This window comes from Liolophura sinensis, chromosome 11 (genome assembly GCF_032854445.1).
Source record: "Liolophura sinensis isolate JHLJ2023 chromosome 11, CUHK_Ljap_v2, whole genome shotgun sequence".
In the NCBI taxonomy this organism is placed as follows: domain Eukaryota; kingdom Metazoa; phylum Mollusca; class Polyplacophora; order Chitonida; family Chitonidae; genus Liolophura; species Liolophura sinensis.
Genome location: NC_088305.1, coordinates 11,081,375 through 11,104,046, shown reverse-complemented (window position 1 = coordinate 11,104,046; position 22,672 = coordinate 11,081,375). Strand labels below are relative to the sequence as shown.

General features: G+C 39.5%; 1 protein-coding gene across 1 annotated transcript; it reads right to left on the bottom strand.

Annotated features, from left to right (window-relative positions):
• Positions 1 to 358: 358 nt before the first annotated feature.
• Positions 359 to 21,310, bottom strand: LOC135477549 (protein disulfide-isomerase A4-like). Its single transcript, XM_064757694.1, is given in 14 exon segments — positions 359 to 1,895; positions 1,897 to 2,006; positions 2,009 to 2,056; positions 3,215 to 3,451; positions 6,817 to 6,976; positions 7,949 to 8,097; positions 9,938 to 10,093; positions 11,215 to 11,420; positions 14,290 to 14,428; positions 15,210 to 15,263; positions 15,266 to 15,291; positions 15,979 to 16,101; positions 19,162 to 19,285; positions 21,198 to 21,310. Coding segments are annotated over 14 exon segments (1,902 nt in total). The 5' UTR covers position 21,310; the 3' UTR covers positions 359 to 1,637.
• Between the last annotated feature and the right edge of the window lie 1,362 nt (positions 21,311 to 22,672).

Below are 22,672 nucleotides of genomic sequence, written 5' to 3'. Positions count from 1 at the left end.
AGAAGTGTAACTACTAAATGCAGAACTGCGAGGAGAATATGCGTATTCCAGCGTATTCTCTCATTAAAGGCAAATTTGCGTGTTATCATAGACTAGCATGTTATCAGAGAGATTTAGAAAACAGTTCACGTTGAGATTTCTCATCACATGTTCGCATGAATCGAGGTTATACGTTTATAGTTCATTTTGGTCAGGGAAGGAGTAAACTGCGTTTAATATCCTTTAAGACACAAGGACTCCTGATTAAGACAGTCCTTTGAACCTCTGAAGCTCCTTGATCCTCGACTCGTGACCTGGGATAGAAACACTCTACATCCATCTAGATAATTAGGGAACAAGTGTACACTAATTCGTCACAAATATATCAACATTACTATTTTATTTTGCATGAAAATATGTAACAATACATACATGAGACCATGATGTGATTATTATACAGAGCTACCAAACGATAGTCATACCAGAGGACACTCTCGGACCACACATAGCTCAAAGTCTGTCACCTTGGTGGAACGAAAGGATCGAACCTCTACATAATGGAGAGTGGCTTGCGAAGGGAGACAATCGGCGAGATTTTCATAACTATTGCATAGTTAATGACAATAATACACACAGTGCGATTTTACTCGGATTCATCTTAAACCAGCAGACATATTACTCTAACAGACTTGAAAAAGCAGCAGCTAAAATCAAGAAAGATTCATATCTCCATGATCAAATACTGAGTTGATAATGGTTACACCTATATTCAACCTTCTGATACAGAGATCTTTTTACCGAGATTTGCATGTTATCAGATAGCCGTGTTCACGTTTAAGTTCTATCATTTTGAAGAAAATTCTCCTTAGGAAAATTCACCTTGAGAAGCATTACATGACGTCTATCCTGAACAAACCCAGATTTATCCTACAATCAACAATCCTACACAGGAACAAGGACATTATTTGTTAATGATCCTACAATAATTATCCTACATGTGCACTATACTCCAACACTATTTACGCACTGCCATAGGACATAAAGATAACCGACTGAGTTTAATTCATTCATCTTCAAAAGCCTACCAAAAAAAAAATGACCTTAATGACAGAGGTCAGGACCACGAGATTGAAATCATCTTGCACTAAAACTTCTCTTACAAATGTCTGATAAACATCTGTGCCCATCGTGTCCACAAAAATGAGAATTTATTGCCAATGACAGAAAATTCTTTCACGGCAGTCATTAAGTACAGGTCTGTGGGTGGTTTACAATTTCCTGGTTACAGGACAGATTGAGCAAAAGTAATACTTGAATCAACCAAAGTAAATTAAACAAGAATCAATCAGAATCAAGGATTTGGTCCCCGTAAGGCAGAAACCAGCACTGTATATATGTAACAGCTTTTGGTTAACAAGTCTGTCAAGTATTCCAGCATGGAATACCAACTCTGGATGGACTGGAACTTTTGTTACGGTGCATCCGTTACAAAAAAAGAAAGTTGATACATAAACAAGATGCTTTTTCATAGTTTCATTCTTTAAAATTATTAGCGAAACAAAACTTATTTCTCATCAAGCCTAGAAAAGCTCTGTTCATTATACTTAGTATAAACATACCATTAAAAACTTCATATTAAAATTTCACTCAAACAAACCTCACAATTCATCTTTAGTGGATTTACCTAAAGACACTGTGGCATGTTTTTCTATAAACTTTGTGAAGTCTTCAACTTCTCTACCACTCTCCTCATATTTGATGGGTTCTTTTTTATTATTTGCCGGTGCAAAAAATATTGATGGAAAGCCTGAGAGTTCATACTCCATCGGAGAGTCATTGGCAGTGGCGTCAATTTTTGCAATGACCAAGTTTTTCTCATTTTTAAACTTCTTGGCAAGTTTCTTGTATATGGGTTCCCAGCTGTTTGCAATGGCCACACCAGGGGGCGTAAAATTCAATGAGGACATCCTTCGTTTTGTCATTGACGATTTTGTCGAATGTTTTTCCCACAACTATTTTGACAGGTCTTCTTGGCGCTTCGGGACAGGCTGTGATTTAATCTGCTTTGTCAGTTTACCTGGAAAAAAAAAAAAAGATCAAAGGATGCTACCTAAAAACATGAACAGGTTGTTACATAAAAAAATTTATTTCCTATAAAATTAACCATGAATTTATATGGATAATTTTCAACTGTGCAAGCAGATCTAATAGTTTCCAAATAAACAGCAGGTCAATAAACTGTAGTAAATAATATTTTGACTGGGGCCAAGTGTTTGGTACAGGACAAAACTGCAATGTAAATAACGTTGTAACTTTCCATAAAATAAGAATAGCTGAAATATTTGCCATTATATCCTATACCAACTTCAAAATTATTTCCCGGTATACTTGATAAATCACTGTGGGTGTCACTGTGTCTGTCTATCAGGCCACTGGTCTTTTAGTCAAATTTTTGACATCTATCTTTCAACAATCAAGGGCCAGTTTATAAAATTTAAATTAAATAAACAATATTGCCGAGATTTGAAAGCTTAAAGCCTGGCTTCTTGACTACAGCAGTTATGCTTGTAATCCTTGTTCAGATCTTATGACAAAAACCAACAATATCCTCAACAGCTTTCACGCAGTTTAACAGCTGACAAAACAGGAAAAATGTTTACCACTAAATTCTGAATAGATAGGAGTCAACGAACTCTGCACTGATACCATATTAATTCTGCTCTGTTTGGAGGACGTTGTAAAAGTAAATCTGTTGGTGGATTAATAACATGGTTTCTCCAAGTGAACAATTATATCAACAAAACTATAACTTACTGTAGCTTCAGCACTTTTTGCTCCACACTTGATAGTTCCCTCAGAATGTTTCAGAACATTGGTTGCAGAGGAGGTTGAATAGGTTGAAGAATTTGGGTATTTCTGACTTAAGCTAGTACGATTCAGTGTGAAAATCCCCAATAAATTGTGTAGCCTTTGTCAACCTTCTCAATCACTTTTGCCACCAATATTTTGAAACACTCTTCGAGAACTATGGGGTGTAGAACACTAATTTGAATAGTTTTATACAGCTTGCATCTTTAGTGACCCAGACGAATCATTTTAACATCATTTTAATACTAATTGTATGCATAAATTCCAGTAATAAAAATTGCTTCAGCGCTGAAGAAGATTTACAGTACATGTGCCTTAAATAATTTTTCCTCAATTCCTGACAGATTTTTATTTCTCCAAAACTCACCAGCTTTGAAATTATCCAGGCACTCTCTCACTTCCTCATCTTCAAATTCCTCCATAGGCTCACAGCGGAACTTCTGTCCGACCTTGTCGAGCATGCCAATGTTGATCTCCTCTCCGGAGTCACCTAGTCCCATGTCAGCCATTTCCTGCTTAAAGTCGTCTTCATCTGCTATCACAAAGGTGATGTCAGGGTAGTCCTTAGCAATGGCTGCCACCTTCTTCCGCCACAGCTGGGTTGCTGAAATATAACCCACAAGTCAATATCTCCAAGATTTATTTGACAGGCCCCGTAATCATGGAGCAATCTTATGACTTCAGTCAAAATTTCAAATCACTTTATTTATTTATTTATTTATTTGATTGGTGTTTTACGCTGTACTCAAGAATATTTCACTTATACGATGGCAGCCAGCATTATGGTGGGAGGAAACAGGGCACAGCCCGGGGGAAACCCACGACCATCCGCAGGTTGCTGGCAGACCTTCCCACTTACGGCCGGAGAGGAAGCCAGCATGAGTTGGACTTGAACTCACAGCGACCGCATTGGTGAGAGGCTTCTGGGTCAATACGCTGCGCTAGCGCGCTAACCCGACTGAGGCACGGAGGCCCCCAAATCACTTTAATACTGTTCTTTCCGATGCAACAAGATCAAAACATTGCTTGAAAATGCTTGAAAATGAAAATCCTGGGGAAATTGCACAACGATTGTATAACAAATTTCAGCTTAAATAACGGAGAAGAACACACCAAATTTAATGATTAAAGTTTTGACAAGTCTAAGATTGTTTTGTGATAACATGGGCTGGTACTAGAGAAGTTTTCACAATGGTGTCAGTTTCATGGTATATCTTCAAGAATGTCAAAGGACAATATATGAAAGAAAGCTAAATATAGATACACTGAAAAATTCACGTAAAAGGGACATTCATACATATGAATGTGGCGCACCCATAACTACCAACTCGGATACGGATTCCTAAAAAAAAAAAAAACCTAGTACCCATACAAGTTGTGCACACTAGCTCTTTTGCCCAGCTGGTTATCCCCCAACACCCTGTGGGATTAGCCTCAGAGGTGTGATAGCCATAAGGTCAAACTTGTCAAAGCAGGATATATTCAGACCTTCCCTGGGGCTATCTGTGAATTGTTTACTCTGACTAATTGCCTGGCTACCTGGCCATTATCCTTCATGGCCCCTTTCATGGTTGGTTTTCCTTGACTCATATATTTTGCAGTTGTTGTTTCCATGGTGATCACTCATGGCGGACATGATGATGTGATGAATTGATGGGACCTCCGTGGCTCAGTTGGTTAACGCGCTAGCGCAGCGTAATGACCCAGAAGCCTCTAACCAATGCACTCGCTGTGAGTTCAAGTCCAGCTCATGCTGGCTTCCTCTCCAGCCGTATGTGGTAAGGTTTGTCAGCAACCTGCAGAGTCGTGGGTTCCGCCCGGGCTCTGCCTGGTTTCCTCCCACCATAATGTTGGCCGCTGCCACATAAGTGAAACATTCTTAGTACGGGGTAAAACACCGATCAAATAAATAAATAAATAAAAATAAATGGATGGATTGATGTACCCAAGATATCGCAGCTCAAGGTAAGAAAAATAGCACACAATAAGAAAATAGTTATGTTATCAATTTTAACCAGGTATGAGTTATTCCTGTAACCCACACTGTAACGCAGCTGTTTCCACTTGTCATCTGAACCCTGTTTTGCCTTTTAAGCATATGCATGTGTGGTCATTATGTTTCTGGTTGTTCTAACATGGTGTAAGAATTCCTGATTACAAGCTGAGTTAGCAAGGCATTCAGAGAATCCCACCAGCTTGCCTGCTATAGCAGTCAACTAGACAATGGAATCAGGATAAAGATAAAAGTTGTAAAGTGTTGTGGTTGTAAAGTTGGGAAGTGGTCTCTGATACGCAAATTGTTAACTGCATACAGGAATCCGTGTGAACAATTCCAACACTATGACGTACTGCGAGCAAATGTTGAGCTATGTCAGTAAAAAAATCTTCATCATGGAGTTTTCAAGCACCTACTCGATGGAGTGGTCTTTGTTAGGCAAATCGCTTCTCATGATTGGCTATCCATGTACTAAGGGTGGCCACTGCAGTGTTCTGATTGGCTGTCACTCTTTGTGTGGATGGTTTAAACATTCTGTCACAGGATGGGAACCCATCAGCCAGTGTCATGGGCTCCTTAGAACTAATACAGATGTGGAAAGCTCTCTACAGGTACTGTGAAGTACTTAATTTTCGCGGATGTTGCAGTCAATAATTTACTGCGAAAAATAATTCCAGCGAAAAAAATATCCAATATTGAATCATATACTACAGGTCGTAGTAATAATGAAGTGAAATCTTTGTCAGGGTGATGGGAGTTGCGCTAAGAAAGCCCGATGGGCCAGCCTAAATTTTTTAACAGCAGGGACAGGAAATTATGGTTTAAATACATACAAACTCTGGTGCTAAGCCTTCGTGGGTATTAAACAAAGTGGGAGTTTATTCGTCTTTAGCTTGATCAATCTTCGCTATGCCCGTAAAATGAAAGAAAAATAGATACCAGCATGTGCTGGCTTCTAATGTATGTCGCTCTGATACACGCTATCCTATTGGCTGTGTCTCTCCTGTGGTCCAATGAGTGAACTTCTAACAAACTAAGGTGTGTACAACAACACAATGGCTGTTTGGCATTGGCAATGGCATTTGGCAATGTTTGTGGTTTCTGACCTACTACAGAGGACAATTAAAACTGAAAACAATGCAAATCTTACCGTGTTGTTTGATAATGAGTGAATGGTGTCGATAATGGTGAATTTTGCATTGAACTGTGTACAGTGATGTGCATACCAGATAAATAGATATACACCAAGGTTAAATTCTTAAAATCCACAAATCCGATAAAGTAGCTAGAGAGACAAAAACCTTATCTAGATAAGTGATTGCATAAGAAACTGTATCCCTACAGTTTTACAGGAGAACAGAAAGTCCAAAAAACCTGATAATTTGAATAAAAAACAAATATACCTAATTAGTTAAAATCATTTATTTCAGGAAGTCTTGAAAGCATGGCCATTGTCCCCACCAAGTTTCAGCAACATGTACACACCGTGACAACAGCCGACCCAAACAAAAAGCCTTACCCTGGCCTACTACAGTACTGGCTTTGATAAAATGGCAAAGTTCAAACCTGATAATTTGAATAAAAATGCAAATTTCCCTAATTTCTAATTAAAGTGAGTATATGTCCAAATCATGTTCATCATTCCCAGCAAGTTTCATAAAGGTGATGCGAAAACTGTGAGACTAGCAGACCCAAACCTAAAACCTTACTCAAACACTGACATCACTTTTCCCCTCACACTCACAATACGTCGCCTTACTTTGCAATGGCGACCTAAAATGTCTACGGTCGATAAGGTCTCTTTTCACCACTTTTCCAAAATAACTGGTCACATTACGTGTTATTTTATCTTGAAAAAAAAAAAAAAAAAAATGCGCCAGTTACAGGAATGAATACACCATTTGTTATCACCCAATCAAATGATCTCATTGCAATACAGAAAACCGGAGAGTTTGGACAAAGGTTTAACTTACCATCTCTGTGATCAAATGACCAGTCCACAGTATAGTACACCAGACACAGGGGCCTCTTGTTAAGATAGCGCTTTGTGGAGGACTGTTTAGTGAAATGACCAACTAAAGGCACGTCTGAAGTTTGAACGAAAGTCTTAATGTCTTCCCATGTGGCATCGGCCTGAAAAAAAATATAGACTTGACCGTTTACCATCTTACAACTAAGACAGATAAATGTGATAGCTCACTATACAGCAATAAATACACAAACAACACAGCAATAAATACACAACACAGCAATAAATACACTATACAGCAATAAATACACAACACAGCAATACATACACTATACAGCAATAAATACACAACACACTATACAGAAATAAATACACAACACAGCAATAAATGCACTAAACAGCAATAAATACACATATACAGCAATAAATACACAACATAGCAATAAATACACAACACAGCAATATACACATTATACAGAAATAAACAATAAACATAAACTCTTCCACATCAATTTAATGTAAAACTACCGTTAGACTACCCTAACATTATTTCTTAAGTAATACATTAATTTATTCATATCATAATCCTGGTAACAAACTAATTTATTTTCTGAAGAAAAAGCTAAATAAAAACATTTGTAGAAGACTTTTTTTGGTTACAAATATATTTTTAAGGCTGGCATAAGTTGTCTGTTGATATACCATGAATACATGTGTCGCCATGATACATGTAGTTATAATCAACTTAATCCATAACAGTTTTCTTCAACTGAACCCAGAATTGACAATCAACTTCCACAGTTTAACGGTTACAGTGTCCAGTTGGGAGATCTGGCATTAAACACAGGGTTGGGTGACACCAATGACTTTAAAGATGGTCTGAGTTGTTGCCTTGCTTCATTGGCGCTCAGGACTGAGCATTAAGTGTTATTGGGGGTGGGGGCTGGGGGGAGGTGTGGCATGCCTGGTGTCTGAGCCATTGTACTTAAGAGGCAGTAGTACTCACACAGTATATGACTCCTCGCCGTCATATATCGTTAAGTACGAAGTACAAGTGTACATACATACAAAACTGACAACCACTCGCCATCCCACACCCCAAACCCCACCAGACACCCCAAATACAAACAAACTACCTTGTCTAAGATCTTCCACTTGGGCTCGTATTTGGTGTAGAAGCGCTCTGCCTGGAGAACAGCGATTGTCCCTGGGTTCACTTTGTACTGTTCCAACAAGCTCTTGTCCAGTGTGTAACCCCATTTGTACTCTTCTCGTAGTTCATTGGCTAGAAAAACATGTCATAAATTAAGTATACTGCTGATAGAAGATTTCTTTCCTTGGGGTGTACATGTGGTCTGGCTTTCAACACTATTTCAGTTACGTCATAGCAGATTTTTCTTGGTGTATCCAGTTACTGGACTTTCATTTAAAAAGAATGACCTGTAATACACATGGATAAATATTTATCTCTCAAAATATTCTGCTTTTTATTGGACAGCAGTGATCATGTCAAGCGATTGTCATGTGTGACTGTTCGCTCACTAAGTTATCTCCCTTAGTTGTGAAAACAACTGTCACAAGGCTGAGGCGATTCACCTGTCTTTTGTGCTGCATTGATCAGGCTTCTGCAGGATAAATTTTTCATATGGTTACCCAGTGACAGGATATGGAAATGTATGGAGTCAGTGACCCTCATACTGGGCTCTGCTGACACTATGTATTTCTGTATTTATATGATATGATTAAGGGTTTAACAACTCCATAGCAGTGTTTGTTGTGTAACTCGATACTGCCAAACCTTTGTTCAGAGTCAAATGCCGAAAATGTGCAGCATTCGAGAAAATGTGGCAAAAACTGCATATTTCAGACTGCCATTCTGTTTTACTTCCTCCAGAGATTGTGCATTTTAGACCAATCAATGCCAAGCTTAGGCCATAGCAGTTGACCTATATACATGTACATCAAAGCTTTATTGTAAAAGTTTACTGTACATGTATTGTGACGTCATACTGCTGAGCTCAGATTGGAACATCTTGAAAGAAATGTTTCTTTGTCCACGTCAGGTCCTTTGGGAGTAAAAATATGGCCTGTTGACAATTTAGCTCAATCAGGGTTTTATTCTAATGTATATCTCAAGCTTAAATATTAGCAATTTACACATCCCCTAGCACCATGGCTTAAGCAGAGTTAGATAAGTGAAAAAAAAAAAAATACATTGATGTTAATTCCAATTTCTTAGCTGTCACTGGTTTAGAATTACTCCACATAATGTGTTGTCATCACATTTCAATAACATTAAATGTCATTGGTCACAATATGGCCACTGCAGAATCAAATGTTTCAAATTTATACTCAGTATTAGTGTATGTTTGGCTTTTGTTTAATTATTTATGTGATAGTTGTTTAACGCCATTCTCAAAAAGAATTTTGTTTACTCCATGACCTTCTCCTCTGGCAAGGTCTGTCAGTAACCTGCAGATGGTCATGGGTTTCCCTAGATTTCCCCAACCATAATGCTAACGGCCGGTATAAGTGAAATATTCTTGAGCACGGAGTAAAACACAAATCAATTAACTAAATAAATAAATAATCAATGACAGTCAGTTTTATGGGTGGAGGAAACCAGTGGCTGGCAATAATGATGGACTACCTCACATGACATACTGATATGCACAGGGTAATGTTGGACAAACACCAGGCGTGGTGAATGGTCACACACGACCAATTATTGTCCCCAAAGCCTCAAAAACTTTAAGATGGGGGAAATCCACAAATTCTCCATCCAAGGACACTTTGCATTTTATTTATTTATTTGATTGGTGTTTTACGCCGTACTCAAGAATATTTCACTTATACGACGGCGGCCAGCATTATGGTGGGTGGAAACCGGGCACAGCCCGGAGGAAACCCACGACCATCCGCAGGTTGCTGGCAGACCTTCCCACCTACGGCCGGAGAGGAAGCCAGCATGAGCTGGACTTGAACTCACAGCGACCGCATTGGTGAGAGGTTCCTGGGTCATTACGCTGCGCTAGCGCGCTAACCGACTGAGCCACGGAGACCCCACTTTGCATTTTAAAGATGACATCTGTTTACAAATGAGGCAGTACTACAAGCCTCTTTACCTGTCTCCATGTAGATCTTTAACAGAGGATCCTCTAAGTTCTTGAAGAATCCCATCACGGTGACATCATCCACATTCAAAAACGCCTTCATCTCTTTTTTATTGGCAATTAATTTGGCGGCTTCTCCAACCTGGTCTGACATGTACTGTACAATACCTGAAAAAGCAGAAGATATTTATTTATTTATTTATTTCATTGTTGTTTAATGCGAGACTCCAGAATTTTACACTTGCACAATGGCGGTCATTTTTATGGGTTAAGGGAACCATCAACTTTTGGCAAGTTGCTGCTGACCTTTTCCACGTATGCACAAAAGAAAGCATGAGCCTTGTCATCCTCCTTATAATGTCACCATGAACACTGAGAGGGGAGAAATCTTCAAATTTCCTGAACAGGGCCTGCATCGTCTTAGAGGGGAACAGAGATGCCATGTTTTTGTCAAAAGAGTGGTGGTACAATACACAAGTTATGTAAAAAGACCATTCTATATTCAACAGTAACAGAATCAAGATGGACCAAGATGTTCAATATTTTCAAGTTCTTCAGCTCTCAATAAAGTTTCCCCGAGGAAAATGTATTACACTCCCTTCACATCAGGGAAAGGACACGGAAGTGGAGAAAAATACAGCAATAATCTGTTTTGGAAATTATGAACATATTCATGGGAGGTCATGGACAAAATTTGAGGTCATCTGTTTATTTATTTGTTTGTTACTTAGATTGGTGGTTTATGCCCCACTCAAGAATATTTCATTCATATCACGGCAGCCACCATAATGGTGGAAGGGAAATCAGGCATGGCCCAGAGGAACCCATGACCGTGAGACCTTCCCATGTATTGCCGAAGAGAAAGTCAGCATTAGCTGGACTTGAAGGTCAATTCTGAGCTTTTGAAAACAAGTGAATAAACAAACATTCTGACCAAATTCAAGCCTGGCTTCAGCCAGTTGCTCTGTACACGTATTCTTTTCAAAACTTTTCCTGAGCATTTCTCCACCAAAATTCCAAATCCTTTGGCAAAAATTCACCCTTACCAAGTTATGATGGCTTTTTAATCTCAATTTCGTCATTTAACTCACCAAGGTGGTCACAATATGGTCAAAAAAGACCACAGCAGAATCTAAAATTTTAACTGCATTTTACTAGGTCTAAAAATAAACTAAACTAGTTTCCCAGACAGTATTTAATGGTCTTTCATTGGGCATGTTCTTCATGCTAAAGTGTTCTTTGCCTTTAATGATGCCCCTGGTCTATGTGTAAGAAGCAACACATCTTACCCATAGCTTCTCGCTGACCCTTATATTCTGATGCCCGCCCCTTCCTGAACACCTTGAGGGTAGGGAACCCCGAGATGTCGTACTGGGCAGCCAGACCCTTCTCCTGAGTAGCGTCTACAATGGCCAGGGGGATTGGGGGGTCGTGAGTTTTCAGTTGCTGCGCGGCCTTCTCGTACTTGGGGGCCAGCTGTTTGCAGTGACCACACCTGTTACAAGGAAACATGCGGTATTTGTTCACAGCAGAATGAATCATCCACAAGGGTTTTAATGCCACAACAGCAGTATTTCAGCCATACCATGGTGAGAAAATGTTAGGGCCACGAAACAGTCTTTTCTCAACATGAAAATATACAAAAACAGAATGAGCAGTAAAATGATTTGTAAAATAAACAAAAATCAGTAAACTATTTGAAAATTCACACGCCTTAATTCTTCAACCTTTTCGCATGTTTGCAATGTGTTTATTCAAACAAATTCCTGTACACAATAGTAAAATTTTTGTGAAACGCACCCGTTACAGGACGTCAGTATTTTCATGCGATAATATGCTTCATTAACTAAATTGTTCACTTGGTGATAATGAATCTATTTTCTACTTTTCCCTGTGAGGTCCTCAGGCCGGGTAAGCACAGCGTAAAGGAACTTGTAAGAGCTCTCCCCGGTGGGCCTAGTGAATAGGTCCACTTTGTCTAGAACATATATTGTCATTTTGTGCTTGATTAGGGCTATGTTCCACAGCTTGTTCAGAATGACAGCTGACTGTACTTCACTGGGATACCGACAGAAGTCCGAAGTGGGATCATTTTGTGCTTGATTAGGGCTATGTCCCACAGCTTGTTCAGAATGACAGTTGACTGTACTTCACTGGGATACCGACAGAAGTCCGAAGTGGGATCATTTTGTGCTTGATTAGGGCTATGTCCCACAGCTTGTTCAGAATGACAGTTGACTGTACTTCAATGGGATACCGACAGAAGTCCGAAGTGGGATCATTTTGTGCTTGATTAGGGCTATGTCCCACAGCTTGTTCAGAATGACAGTTGACTGTACTTCAATGGGATACCGACAGAAGTCCGAAGTGGGATCATTTTGTGCTTGATTAGGGCTATGTCCCACAGCTTGTTCAGAATGACAGTTGACTGTACTTCACTGGGATACCGACAGAAGTCCGAAGTGGGATCATTTTGTGCTTGATTAGGGCTATGTCCCACAGCTTGTTCAGAATGACAGTTGACTGTACTTCAATGGGATACCGACAGAAGTCCGAAGTGGGATCATTTTGTGCTTGATTAGGGCTATGTCCCACAGCTTGTTCAGAATGACAGTTGACTGTACTTCACTGGGATACCGACAGAAGTCCGAAGTGGGATCATTTTGTGCTTGATTAGGGCTATGTCCCACAGCTTGTTCAGAATGACAGTTGACTGTACTTCACTGGGATACCGACAGAAGTCCGAAGTGGGATCATTTTGTGCTTGATTAGGGCTATGTCCCACAGCTTGTTCAGAATGACAGTTGACTGTACTTCAATGGGATACCGACAGAAGTCCGAAGTGGGATCATTTTGTGCTTGATTAGGGCTATGTCCCACAGCTTGTTCAGGATGACAGTTGACTGTACTTCACTGGGATACTGACAGAAGTCCGAAGTGGGGTCATTTTGTGCTTGATTAGGGCTATGTCCCACAGCTTGTTCAGAATGACAGTTGACTGTACTTCAATGGGATACCGACAGAAGTCCGAAGTGGGATCATTTTGTGCTTGATTAGGGCTATGTCCCACAGCTTGTTCAGAATGACAGTTGACTGTACTTCAATGGGATACCGACAGAAGTCCGAAGTGGGGTCATTTTGTGCTTGATTAGGGCTATGTCCCACAGCTTGTTCAGAATGACAGTTGACTGTACTTCACTGGGATACCGACAGAAGTCCGAAGTGGGGTCATTTTGTGCTTGATTAGGGCTATGTCCCACAGCTTGTTCAGAATGACAGTTGACTGTACTTCACTGGGATACCGACAGAAGTCCGAAGTGGGGTCATTTTGTGCTTGATTAGGGCTATGTCCCACAGCTTGTTCAGAATGACAGTTGACTGTACTTCACTGGGATACCGACAGAAGTCCGAAGTGGGGTCATTTTGTGCTTGATTAGGGCTATGTCCCACAGCTTGTTCAGAATGACAGTTGACTGTACTTCAATGGGATACCGACAGAAGTCCGAAGTGGGATCATTTTGTGCTTGATTAGGGCTATGTCCCACAGCTTGATCAGAATGACAGTTGACTGTACTTCAATGGGATACCGACAGAAGTCCGAAGTGGGATCATTTTGTGCTTGATTAGGGCTATGTCCCACAGCATGTTCAGAATGACAGTTGACTGTACTTCACTGGGATACCGACAGAAGTCCGAAGTGGGGTCATTTTGTGCTTGATTAGGGCCATGTCCCACAGCTTGTTCAGAATGACAGTTGACTGTACTTCACTGGGATACCGACAGAAGTCCGAAGTGGGATCATTTTGTGCTTGATTAGGGCTATGTCCCACAGCTTGTTCAGAATGACAGTTGACTGTACTTCAATGGGATACCGACAGAAGTCCGAAGTGGGGTCATTTTGTGCTTGATTAGGGCTATGTCCCACAGCTTGTTCAGAATGACAGTTGACTGTACTTCACTGGGATACCGACAGAAGTCCGAAGTGGGATCATTTTGTGCTTGATTAGGGCTATGTCCCACAGCATGTTCAGAATGACAGTTGACTGTACTTCAATGGGATACCGACAGAAGTCTGAAGTGGGACGTATTATGTCATTTCAGAGACCCTTGACATTCCACTGCAGCGTCAAGAGCATTAACTATTGGTGGTAGGAGCACAGACTAACTGCTCAGTGAAGCGTGAGCTTGTTTATTCCATTCTTGAACTGTCAGTACAGTCCCCTGACCACCCCTGATGCTCTCCCGTGGCGATCAGTCTGTAACAACCACAACCAACGCAATGAATCATGCGAAACTTTAGGTCATTTACCGTAAATCTGATTTCAACATTCGCACTGTAGTCTCCCTGTACTCTACAAACTTACCATGGAGCATAAAATTCCACCAGCATCAGCTCTTCCTTGTTAACAGTTTCCGTGAAATTCTCAGTGGTCAGGACAATAGTGGCTGGGGGAGGAGGTTTCCAGTTAGGGTCAGAACGCTGCTTCATGAACGTCACAATATCTGATGGGAGACAACTCATGTATGTAAATAAGAATACATGAATGCCTGGGTTTTCATTTTTTGGTCACATGACAACGAACAGTATCTTCTTGTGGCAAGACGAGTCCTTGCACACACCAGACAAGACACCAGACAAAACACCAGACAAGACACCACACTCAATCACATTATACTGACACTGAATCAACCAGTCATTTTTCCTTGCTCTAACTTCCAGTACATAATCTACCTACGCTCCGGAAGCTGATATTTGACAACATTCCCCATGGTCTGTTTCCAATTGGGACTGATTTCTCAAAACAAGAGCACAGTGGTCACTATAGAGATGAACCCGAGCGTATTTTACTGATCAGTTGGCAATTTTGGATTTTCTTAGTTCAAGCACACAACGCATTAAATCAAACATATTTCACTACATTGAGAGATGGTTTGTTGTGCAAGTCTAGGTGGGATGGTTTCAGGTGAGAGATTCTTCAAATTTCCATGTGATGTGACATTTCAACAAGAATGAACAAGGAAAGCAAATTAAGCGATCCAACTTTTGACTAATTAAATGGATAGGAATGCTCTGAGCTGTCACTGTCAAACGTGGAGACCATATTTACTATGGTTATAACATAAGAATCATCAGAAATTAAAAGTTTGTGTTTACTGATTTACTTATTTGATTTGTGTTTTATGCCATACTCATGAATATCTCACTTGTATGATGGTATTATGCTAGTATTATGATGCGAGAAAAATCGCATTTAAAAACAGCATTGAGAATAAGTGGACTTACCATCTGCGTTACGCCCACCCTCAAACTCAAACGGCTTTCCTCCCTTGAAAAATTTAAAGTCGGGTAACCCGAAACTTCAAATCTGTAACGAAACCAGATGCATGTTTACATATATGCACATGAAGCTGTAAAAGGATTTTGAATTGACAAGCTTTTAACATGCAAAGCTTAATTTTTAGGATTCTCACATTGTCCATTTTTGTTCCTGAATGAGACTTTTTACAAAGATAAAGGCAAGAGGTTTTATGGTTTTTAATTCCATGAGGCGGCGCTAGTGTGAAGAATGACTCTGAGCCACTGTCACGTCAAATGGTTTGTAGCGCAACGTCTATAATGTTACGATGTATCAGTTTCTACGGTGACATCATCATGATGAGCTGGGAAAAGAACGTCTGACATCAACGGGAGACTCAGAGACCATTTAACCGAAAAGGTCCACACAGAAAAAGAACACATCGCCACCATAAACCACCAATGAAATTGTTTCAGGGCTGTGAGAGCATCACCCTTTTTATATATGCCCATGACCACATGTATTGTAAATTCATTTACTTATTTCACTGGTGTTTTATGCCATACTCAAGAATATTTCACTTATACGACTTGTACAACAGCTGCCAGCATTATGGTGAGAGAAAACCGGGCCGAGTCTGAAGGAAACCCATGACCATCTGCAGGTTGCTGGAACACCTTCCCACGAATGGCCGGAGAGGAAGCCAGCATATGTATTCTAAATGGTTCTTAAAACCTGTCCTATACAAAGTCTCACCTCTGAGCCAGTGCCTGTTCTACAGTGGCATCCACCTTAGCCAAGGGGACCGGCGGGGTGCTCTGCTTCAGTGTCTTGGCAGCTTTAGCGTACTCTGGAGCCAGGCTTTTACAGTGACCACACCTGACAACACAATACAACCACTGTATAGCCGTCGTAGAAAGGCAAAAGAAACTTGTTTGATGTAAAGAGGCTTAAAGACTTTTTTGAGCAAAAAGTTGATCAGTGCAAATCCACCTTTTCCTGCTTTTACTGTTATTTTGGAACAGCCTGAATAATTAACTTTCACAAAATATCAGCTTCACCTGTGTATCGGTTACTGTTCAAAATTGGAAATAAAGTTCCGATAATTTAGAAAGCAGTTGTTTCTAAAATGCAGAATCATTTTAACACTATAAATACATGTAGTATACGGGCGAGTCTAATATTTATTGAAAGGCAATAATTTGAGCAAATATGATTTAATGAGAAAAGTGATTGCTAAAAATCTCTGGTGTAGCCTTTTTAATTTGTTTGATAACAAAATATATTCACACTCACATTAAAACCATTGCACATGCATATCATAACACAAGAAAAAGGCAATCAATTCTGATTGATTTGAATCAAGTTTTACGACATACCCAAGAATATTTCATAAAATAAAAGTACATAAATGACAAAATGAGTCAGGCTCCTTAATGTCTGGAACATATATTACATTTGTCATTTATATGTATAAATAAAATAAAATGTGTAAATAATAAAGAATCAAAGGATTACAGCTTCATGAAAAATGGGCAGTGTTTAAGCCATATTGTGGTTATGCTATAAATACAGGAGCAAAAGCTTCCAATCGTTCAATCGTAACACTTACATAAACTTTGAAAACCATCTTACTGTTGAATGACAATTCAAAATGAACTCAGAAACTCAGATGTTATTAGCGTTTGGCATGCACGGATGAATTGTTCACATTATACTTGTATTCCGCTTATTCAAAACATTGCTGGTATTCCGCTTATTCAAAACATTGCTGGTATTCCGCTTATTCAAAACATTGCTGGTATTCCACTTATTCAAAACATTGCTCATCCGAATTTCATTCATTCATTGTTTTCATTGCTCAGGCAAGCAGATGTGACAGTTTCTGTCATCACTTACACAAAAACACAAAGGCCAGCTCTGAAAACATCTTCCTATGTGTATATCATTTTCATTTTATATTTAGATTTCTAGTCCCCACAAAAACGTTTGTGTAGGTCAGAGTTTCAGGCTGAACTGGATGTTCCACCAAACACACATGTAGTTTATAACGTAATTGTATCATAAACAGGGGTGACAGTCAATGTCCTAATGGGGGAAAAAGAAAGGAAAAAGTGAATTAAAAATGGAAGAAAAAGTTTTCCAATAGAACCATTGTTTTCCAGTTGATAAAAGTCAGTCCACACATACACTGAAATTTTTAAATTAACCTATTTCACCTGAAGTCTGGCCTGTAAAAATGCTGTTCCAGGAGTACATGAATGCCTTAAAATGATACCTCTGATGTCAAAACTTGTTCAAATAAGATATTAATTAGACTTAATAAAACAAAAAGGTGTTAGGAAGCCCTAAGCACAGTAATAAGGCAGAATCAATCAACATGAATCGCTTGGAAAACTTTTTTTACGTGAACTACCTACCCCAGGATCACCAAGTCAGCAGAAATTTGTTTTACAATAACTTTCCCAAAATTTATATTGTCAAACAATATTCTGATCTTGTTAAAATAAACAATCTAACAGTCACTTGAAATTTTGACCTCAGTCTTAAGCTCGCTTTATCATCCCAGGGCCAGTACACTTTTTCACCCCTGCTCTTACATGTAAATTCTGCAGGGGGAGGGGAAATAGAACAGCTGGCTTTATGTCTTGAACTGGGTGGCAGATACTGGGATCTACGTTCACACAAATTCTCTATCCCTGTTTCTTGTGTCACGACATACTCCACCACTTATCACATGAAAATTAAGTTACTTTCTACCAGAGCACCTAGGGTATACAACATGCACAGGTACACCATGTAGTCACTGATGGTGAGAAAGGGTTGCACATTCCAGTCTCATAGCAACAGGTAACCATAGTTACCATTAGCCATACAAGACAGTCGTATGAATGACTGGCAGGTTATAGGACAGACTAAGCCTTGCGAGTGCATCAATGAGCAATCCAGAGTCAGCCAATGTAATATGCACATTGCCTGTCAGCGGGTATACATATACTGTAATTCCTAAAACTTTTCGCATGTTTGCAAGATGTTTATTTCAGTATCCGCTAAAGGCATTATTCTGAGGAAATCATACTTTTTTTTAAAGTCCTAAATTGGTCAATCCAACTACTGTAATTTTGTCTCAAAAATCAAATTGCAACAGGGCATAAATTGCACTGAAAGCTGATCTTTCATATGCGAAAAAAATGTTGAGAAATCACAGTACCTCAAACCAAGGAGGTGTGTCTGGATGTAATGTTGGGTGTGACTGTGACGTACTGTAAGCTATTATTAACATCAGATTCGGCTAATACTGGTTGCAATGGGTGTAGGCAGAGTTGTCACAATTTAATATCAAAGTCACTTTTCAATTTAAATAATACGATAGAAGACACTAGTAAAATTTGAACAGTATTTCTTAATTTTTGAATAAAGCTTCATTTATGCATTAAAGTGGCGCCTCCAAGATCACACAGCCAGGGAACAATTTATGCAGGCTCGTAACAGTGACAAGCACCTGATAGCCTCTATTTATCTGTGAATATTGCACTTATACAACAGCAGCCAGCATTATGGTGGGAGGAAACCGGACGGAGCCCGGGGGGATACCCACAACCATCTGCAGAATGATGACAGGCCTTCCCACACATGGCCGGAAAGAAAGCCAGCATGAGCTGTACTTGAACCCCGTGATACTCTCTATCTTCCAAAGTTAATGAAAACGCCTACAATATATACATCCCAGTGACACTGCTGACATGTACATGTTGCAATGACAAAGAAACAATGACTGATTACCTGAACAAGTAAGCCATTAAATGTACATGTAATTATAAAAGACCAAGTCATGAATTACAGGTGTGAATTAAAACTAAATCAAGAATGATATCCTCAGAAAATACAAAATGGTCAAAAATTACACCTGCCTAATAACTAAAATGAGAGCTGACTTACCATGGAGCATAAAACTCAACCAAAATGATGTCCTCAGAAAAGATCACATTGTCAAAATTTTTCTCTGTCAAAACCAGAACATCATCTTCTTCCTTTGGGGTCAGGTCTTCATCCTCATCATCACCTGAAAGGTTAAAGCAGATTCATTTATCTCAATACAATACCTTGGGACAGTTAGCACTATAATTTATTTTCCACTGTGTGTTAGGGGTGGCAGGGCAAATTTCACTAGAATTTCATCTAAAACATTTATATGCTCCTGCTAATTGTGTTATTATTTGTTTCACACTGCTTTCAATATTATTTTGGTAGACACTGACAAAAAATGACATTGACTGGCTGATGCCACTTCCTCACAAATTTTCTCAGATGTCCTTGGAATATGATTAGATTAAAACTATCAGTCATAATACCACACTATTTTTGACACCATTAGCCGTTTTAAATTTTGACATAAAAAAATAAGCACCTTTATTTCTCAAAACAAAAAAAAAATACATATATATGTATATATACAAATATTTATATTAACACCATTTCAGCTTTAGTAAAAGGTCTGCCAGACAGAATAATTTGTTATATATATATATATATATATAAACACCATTTCAGCTTTAGTAAAAGGTCTGCCAGACAGAATAATTTGTTATCAGAAGATAGATAAACTTATCAGCTTGATCTGCTTTCTTTATCGGTCACAGACGTCAGATATATAACCAGAAAAACACTTTCAGCATGGTGACTTCTTTGTTCAGTGTACAAGTCAATTGGATTTTATGTAAAACAACTTTTATTCTTGCTTTTATTCACTGTACCAGTCTCTAGATTTCATCTAAAATGATTTATTTATTTCATTTGACTAGTGTTTTTTGCCGTACTCGGGAATTTTTTACTTATACGATGGCTGACAGCATTATGGCAGGAGAAAAAAGGGCAGGGGGGAAACCCACGATCATTCACAGGTTGCTGACAGATCTTCCCACATATGACCGGAGAGGAAGTTAACATGAGCTGGACTTGAATTCACAGTGAACACATTGGTGAGACGCTCCTGGGTCATTGCGCCATGCTTCCCTCATGCTTACCACTTTGGAGGCCCCTCATCTAAAATAAACTTCTGTGGATACACTTCCCATAGTTAAAGTGCTTTCATGATTTTCTATTTATTTATTTATTTATTTTGATTGGTGTTTTACTCAAGAATATTTAACTTATATGAAGATCGCCAGCACTATAGTTGGAGAAAACCAGGCACAGCCCGCGGAAAACCCAAGACCATCCACAGGTTGCTGGCAGACATCATGCTTTTCTAGTATGTCTAGCATACAATTCGGGGTTTGTTGTACAAAATAGCATAACGAAAGCTCTGCAAAAATACTCAGACTATCTGGAAAGCTGACAATTATACAAATTCAATGGATACAAGATTGCTGACGAACTCAAAAATAGGCATTTTCCCATGCAACAACTTTGAGAGGATCATTTTCTTTACCCACACCGAACAATGGAGATCATGTGGTCTCTAGCTTCAGATCCACCTTACAGAATTGCAGAACTTACATTTCAAATTAAGTCAAATTGTATTCGTTAATCCCCATTCGCCAGTTCTGCTTTATGTAAATTAAGTTGTGAAAATCGCATTATCTGTAAGTAAAGAAAAAGCTAACAAACTGGAGCACACTGGGTTTGATCTCTGCCTATGACCAGTGACACTTGTGAAGTTGTACACGTCAGCCGGCCGGGCGCTTGATTCAAAACCGAGAGCAAATGAGACCACATTTTTTGTGGTTAGCAAGAATCTTTACAAGAGTGGAGCTGGTTTGCACACCGCAGGACCAGTTTGCTCTGATCACTAAAAGCAAAAAGTGTGTAATACATCGATCGTATGAACTGTAAAAATGTCAAGTAACGTCCCAGGACTGGACATGTCAAACTGCTCGCAGCTACAGCTTTTAGGAGCCGCACGCAGTCTGCATTCATGAAGTTTTAAACATCTTATTTTTTATGATGCATAATCAATCTCACTGCTAGCATACCTTCGGCATCTTTGTCATCAACATCTTCATCTTCTGCCCGTGAAAATGAAGAAGAGAGGAAAAGAACGGCAAAGCCAAGAACGAGAAGTTTTACGTGAAGCATCTTCGCCATGTAGTTGGGTGAGCCAAACAACATCCATAAGCTCAGATCGGATATAATCCCGCGCGACAAATAGTTTCAAGTTTTCATTATGCCAGTACCTCACATTGCCTTTAATGACACTAAATTTTGACATTGCATGCATTAGTAGTGCTAACAGAATAAATCGATCAGAATTAAAAGTTATTGCATGAATATGTCCACGTTCCAAGAATTATAATATCACTACGCCGAACAACCAATCATTTTGTGCCAAGTTCGTCTGCTTGGCTAAGTTGGCAAAGCCTCAGTGGAGGGACAAAACAACGTATACAGCGATCAATGGGGGGGGGGGGCTAGTGATAACAGATCACACTTTCGTATTCGCCTTACTTAATTCTTAATAGTCACATGGCCACAATACAGTAAGAAGGTTCATTAAAGTGGGAACAGAAGGGGAGTAAATTTAAGTTTAAAGCTGTTTTTAATCTGCCTGAAATTCTCTATCGATCAACTGATGGTCAATCCGCCACCAGAAGAATCACACCCCTGTTCTTGCTGCTCAAATTTATAAAAGTTTTCTTTCCCCCTCTGGGTATAAAAAAAATATAGGCCCAGGCCTATATTTATTTCTTTTTCTTTTTATTTTATGTATTTATTAATTTATTTGTTTATTGGTGCTTTATACGGCTAACTTAAGACTGTTTCACTTATACTGCGGCGACTAGCATTGTGGCCTACGTGGCTCAGCGTAATGACCCAGGAGCCCCTTACCAAGCGGTCGCTGTGAGTTCAAGTCCAGCTCATGTTAGCTTCCTCTCCGGCCATGCGTGGGAAGGTCTTTCAGCAACCTGCGGATGGTCGTGGGTTTCCCCCGGGCTCTGCCAGGTTTCCTCCCACCATAAGGCTGGCTGCCATCGTGTAAGTGAAATATTCTTGAGAGTACGGCGTAAAACACCAATCAAATAAAAAAAAATAGACCAGCATTGTGGTGGGAGGAAAGACGACAGCGTCCGCGGGATACCACATTATGGTGGGAGGAGATCGAGGAATTTGGAGAAGGGTTAACAGAATTCGAAGATGCTATAGCATGTGTAAACGAAGGATTTATTTAATTTAATTGATTGTTTAACGCCACACCCAAAAAATTTTCACCTTTGTGATGGCAGTCAGTTTTATGTATTTATTTATTTGATTGGTGTTTTACACCGTGCTCAAGAATATTTCACTTTTACGGCGGCGGCCAGTTTTATATATGTATGGGGGTAAACCACTGACCGTTAATGCCTTACTGAAGAACTGGCGCACTGATATGAACAACATATTGGTAGAAGACGAACGATGAATGCGGAAAAGGGTCATTCGAGTGTTCTCAACCGCATATCAACACATCGAA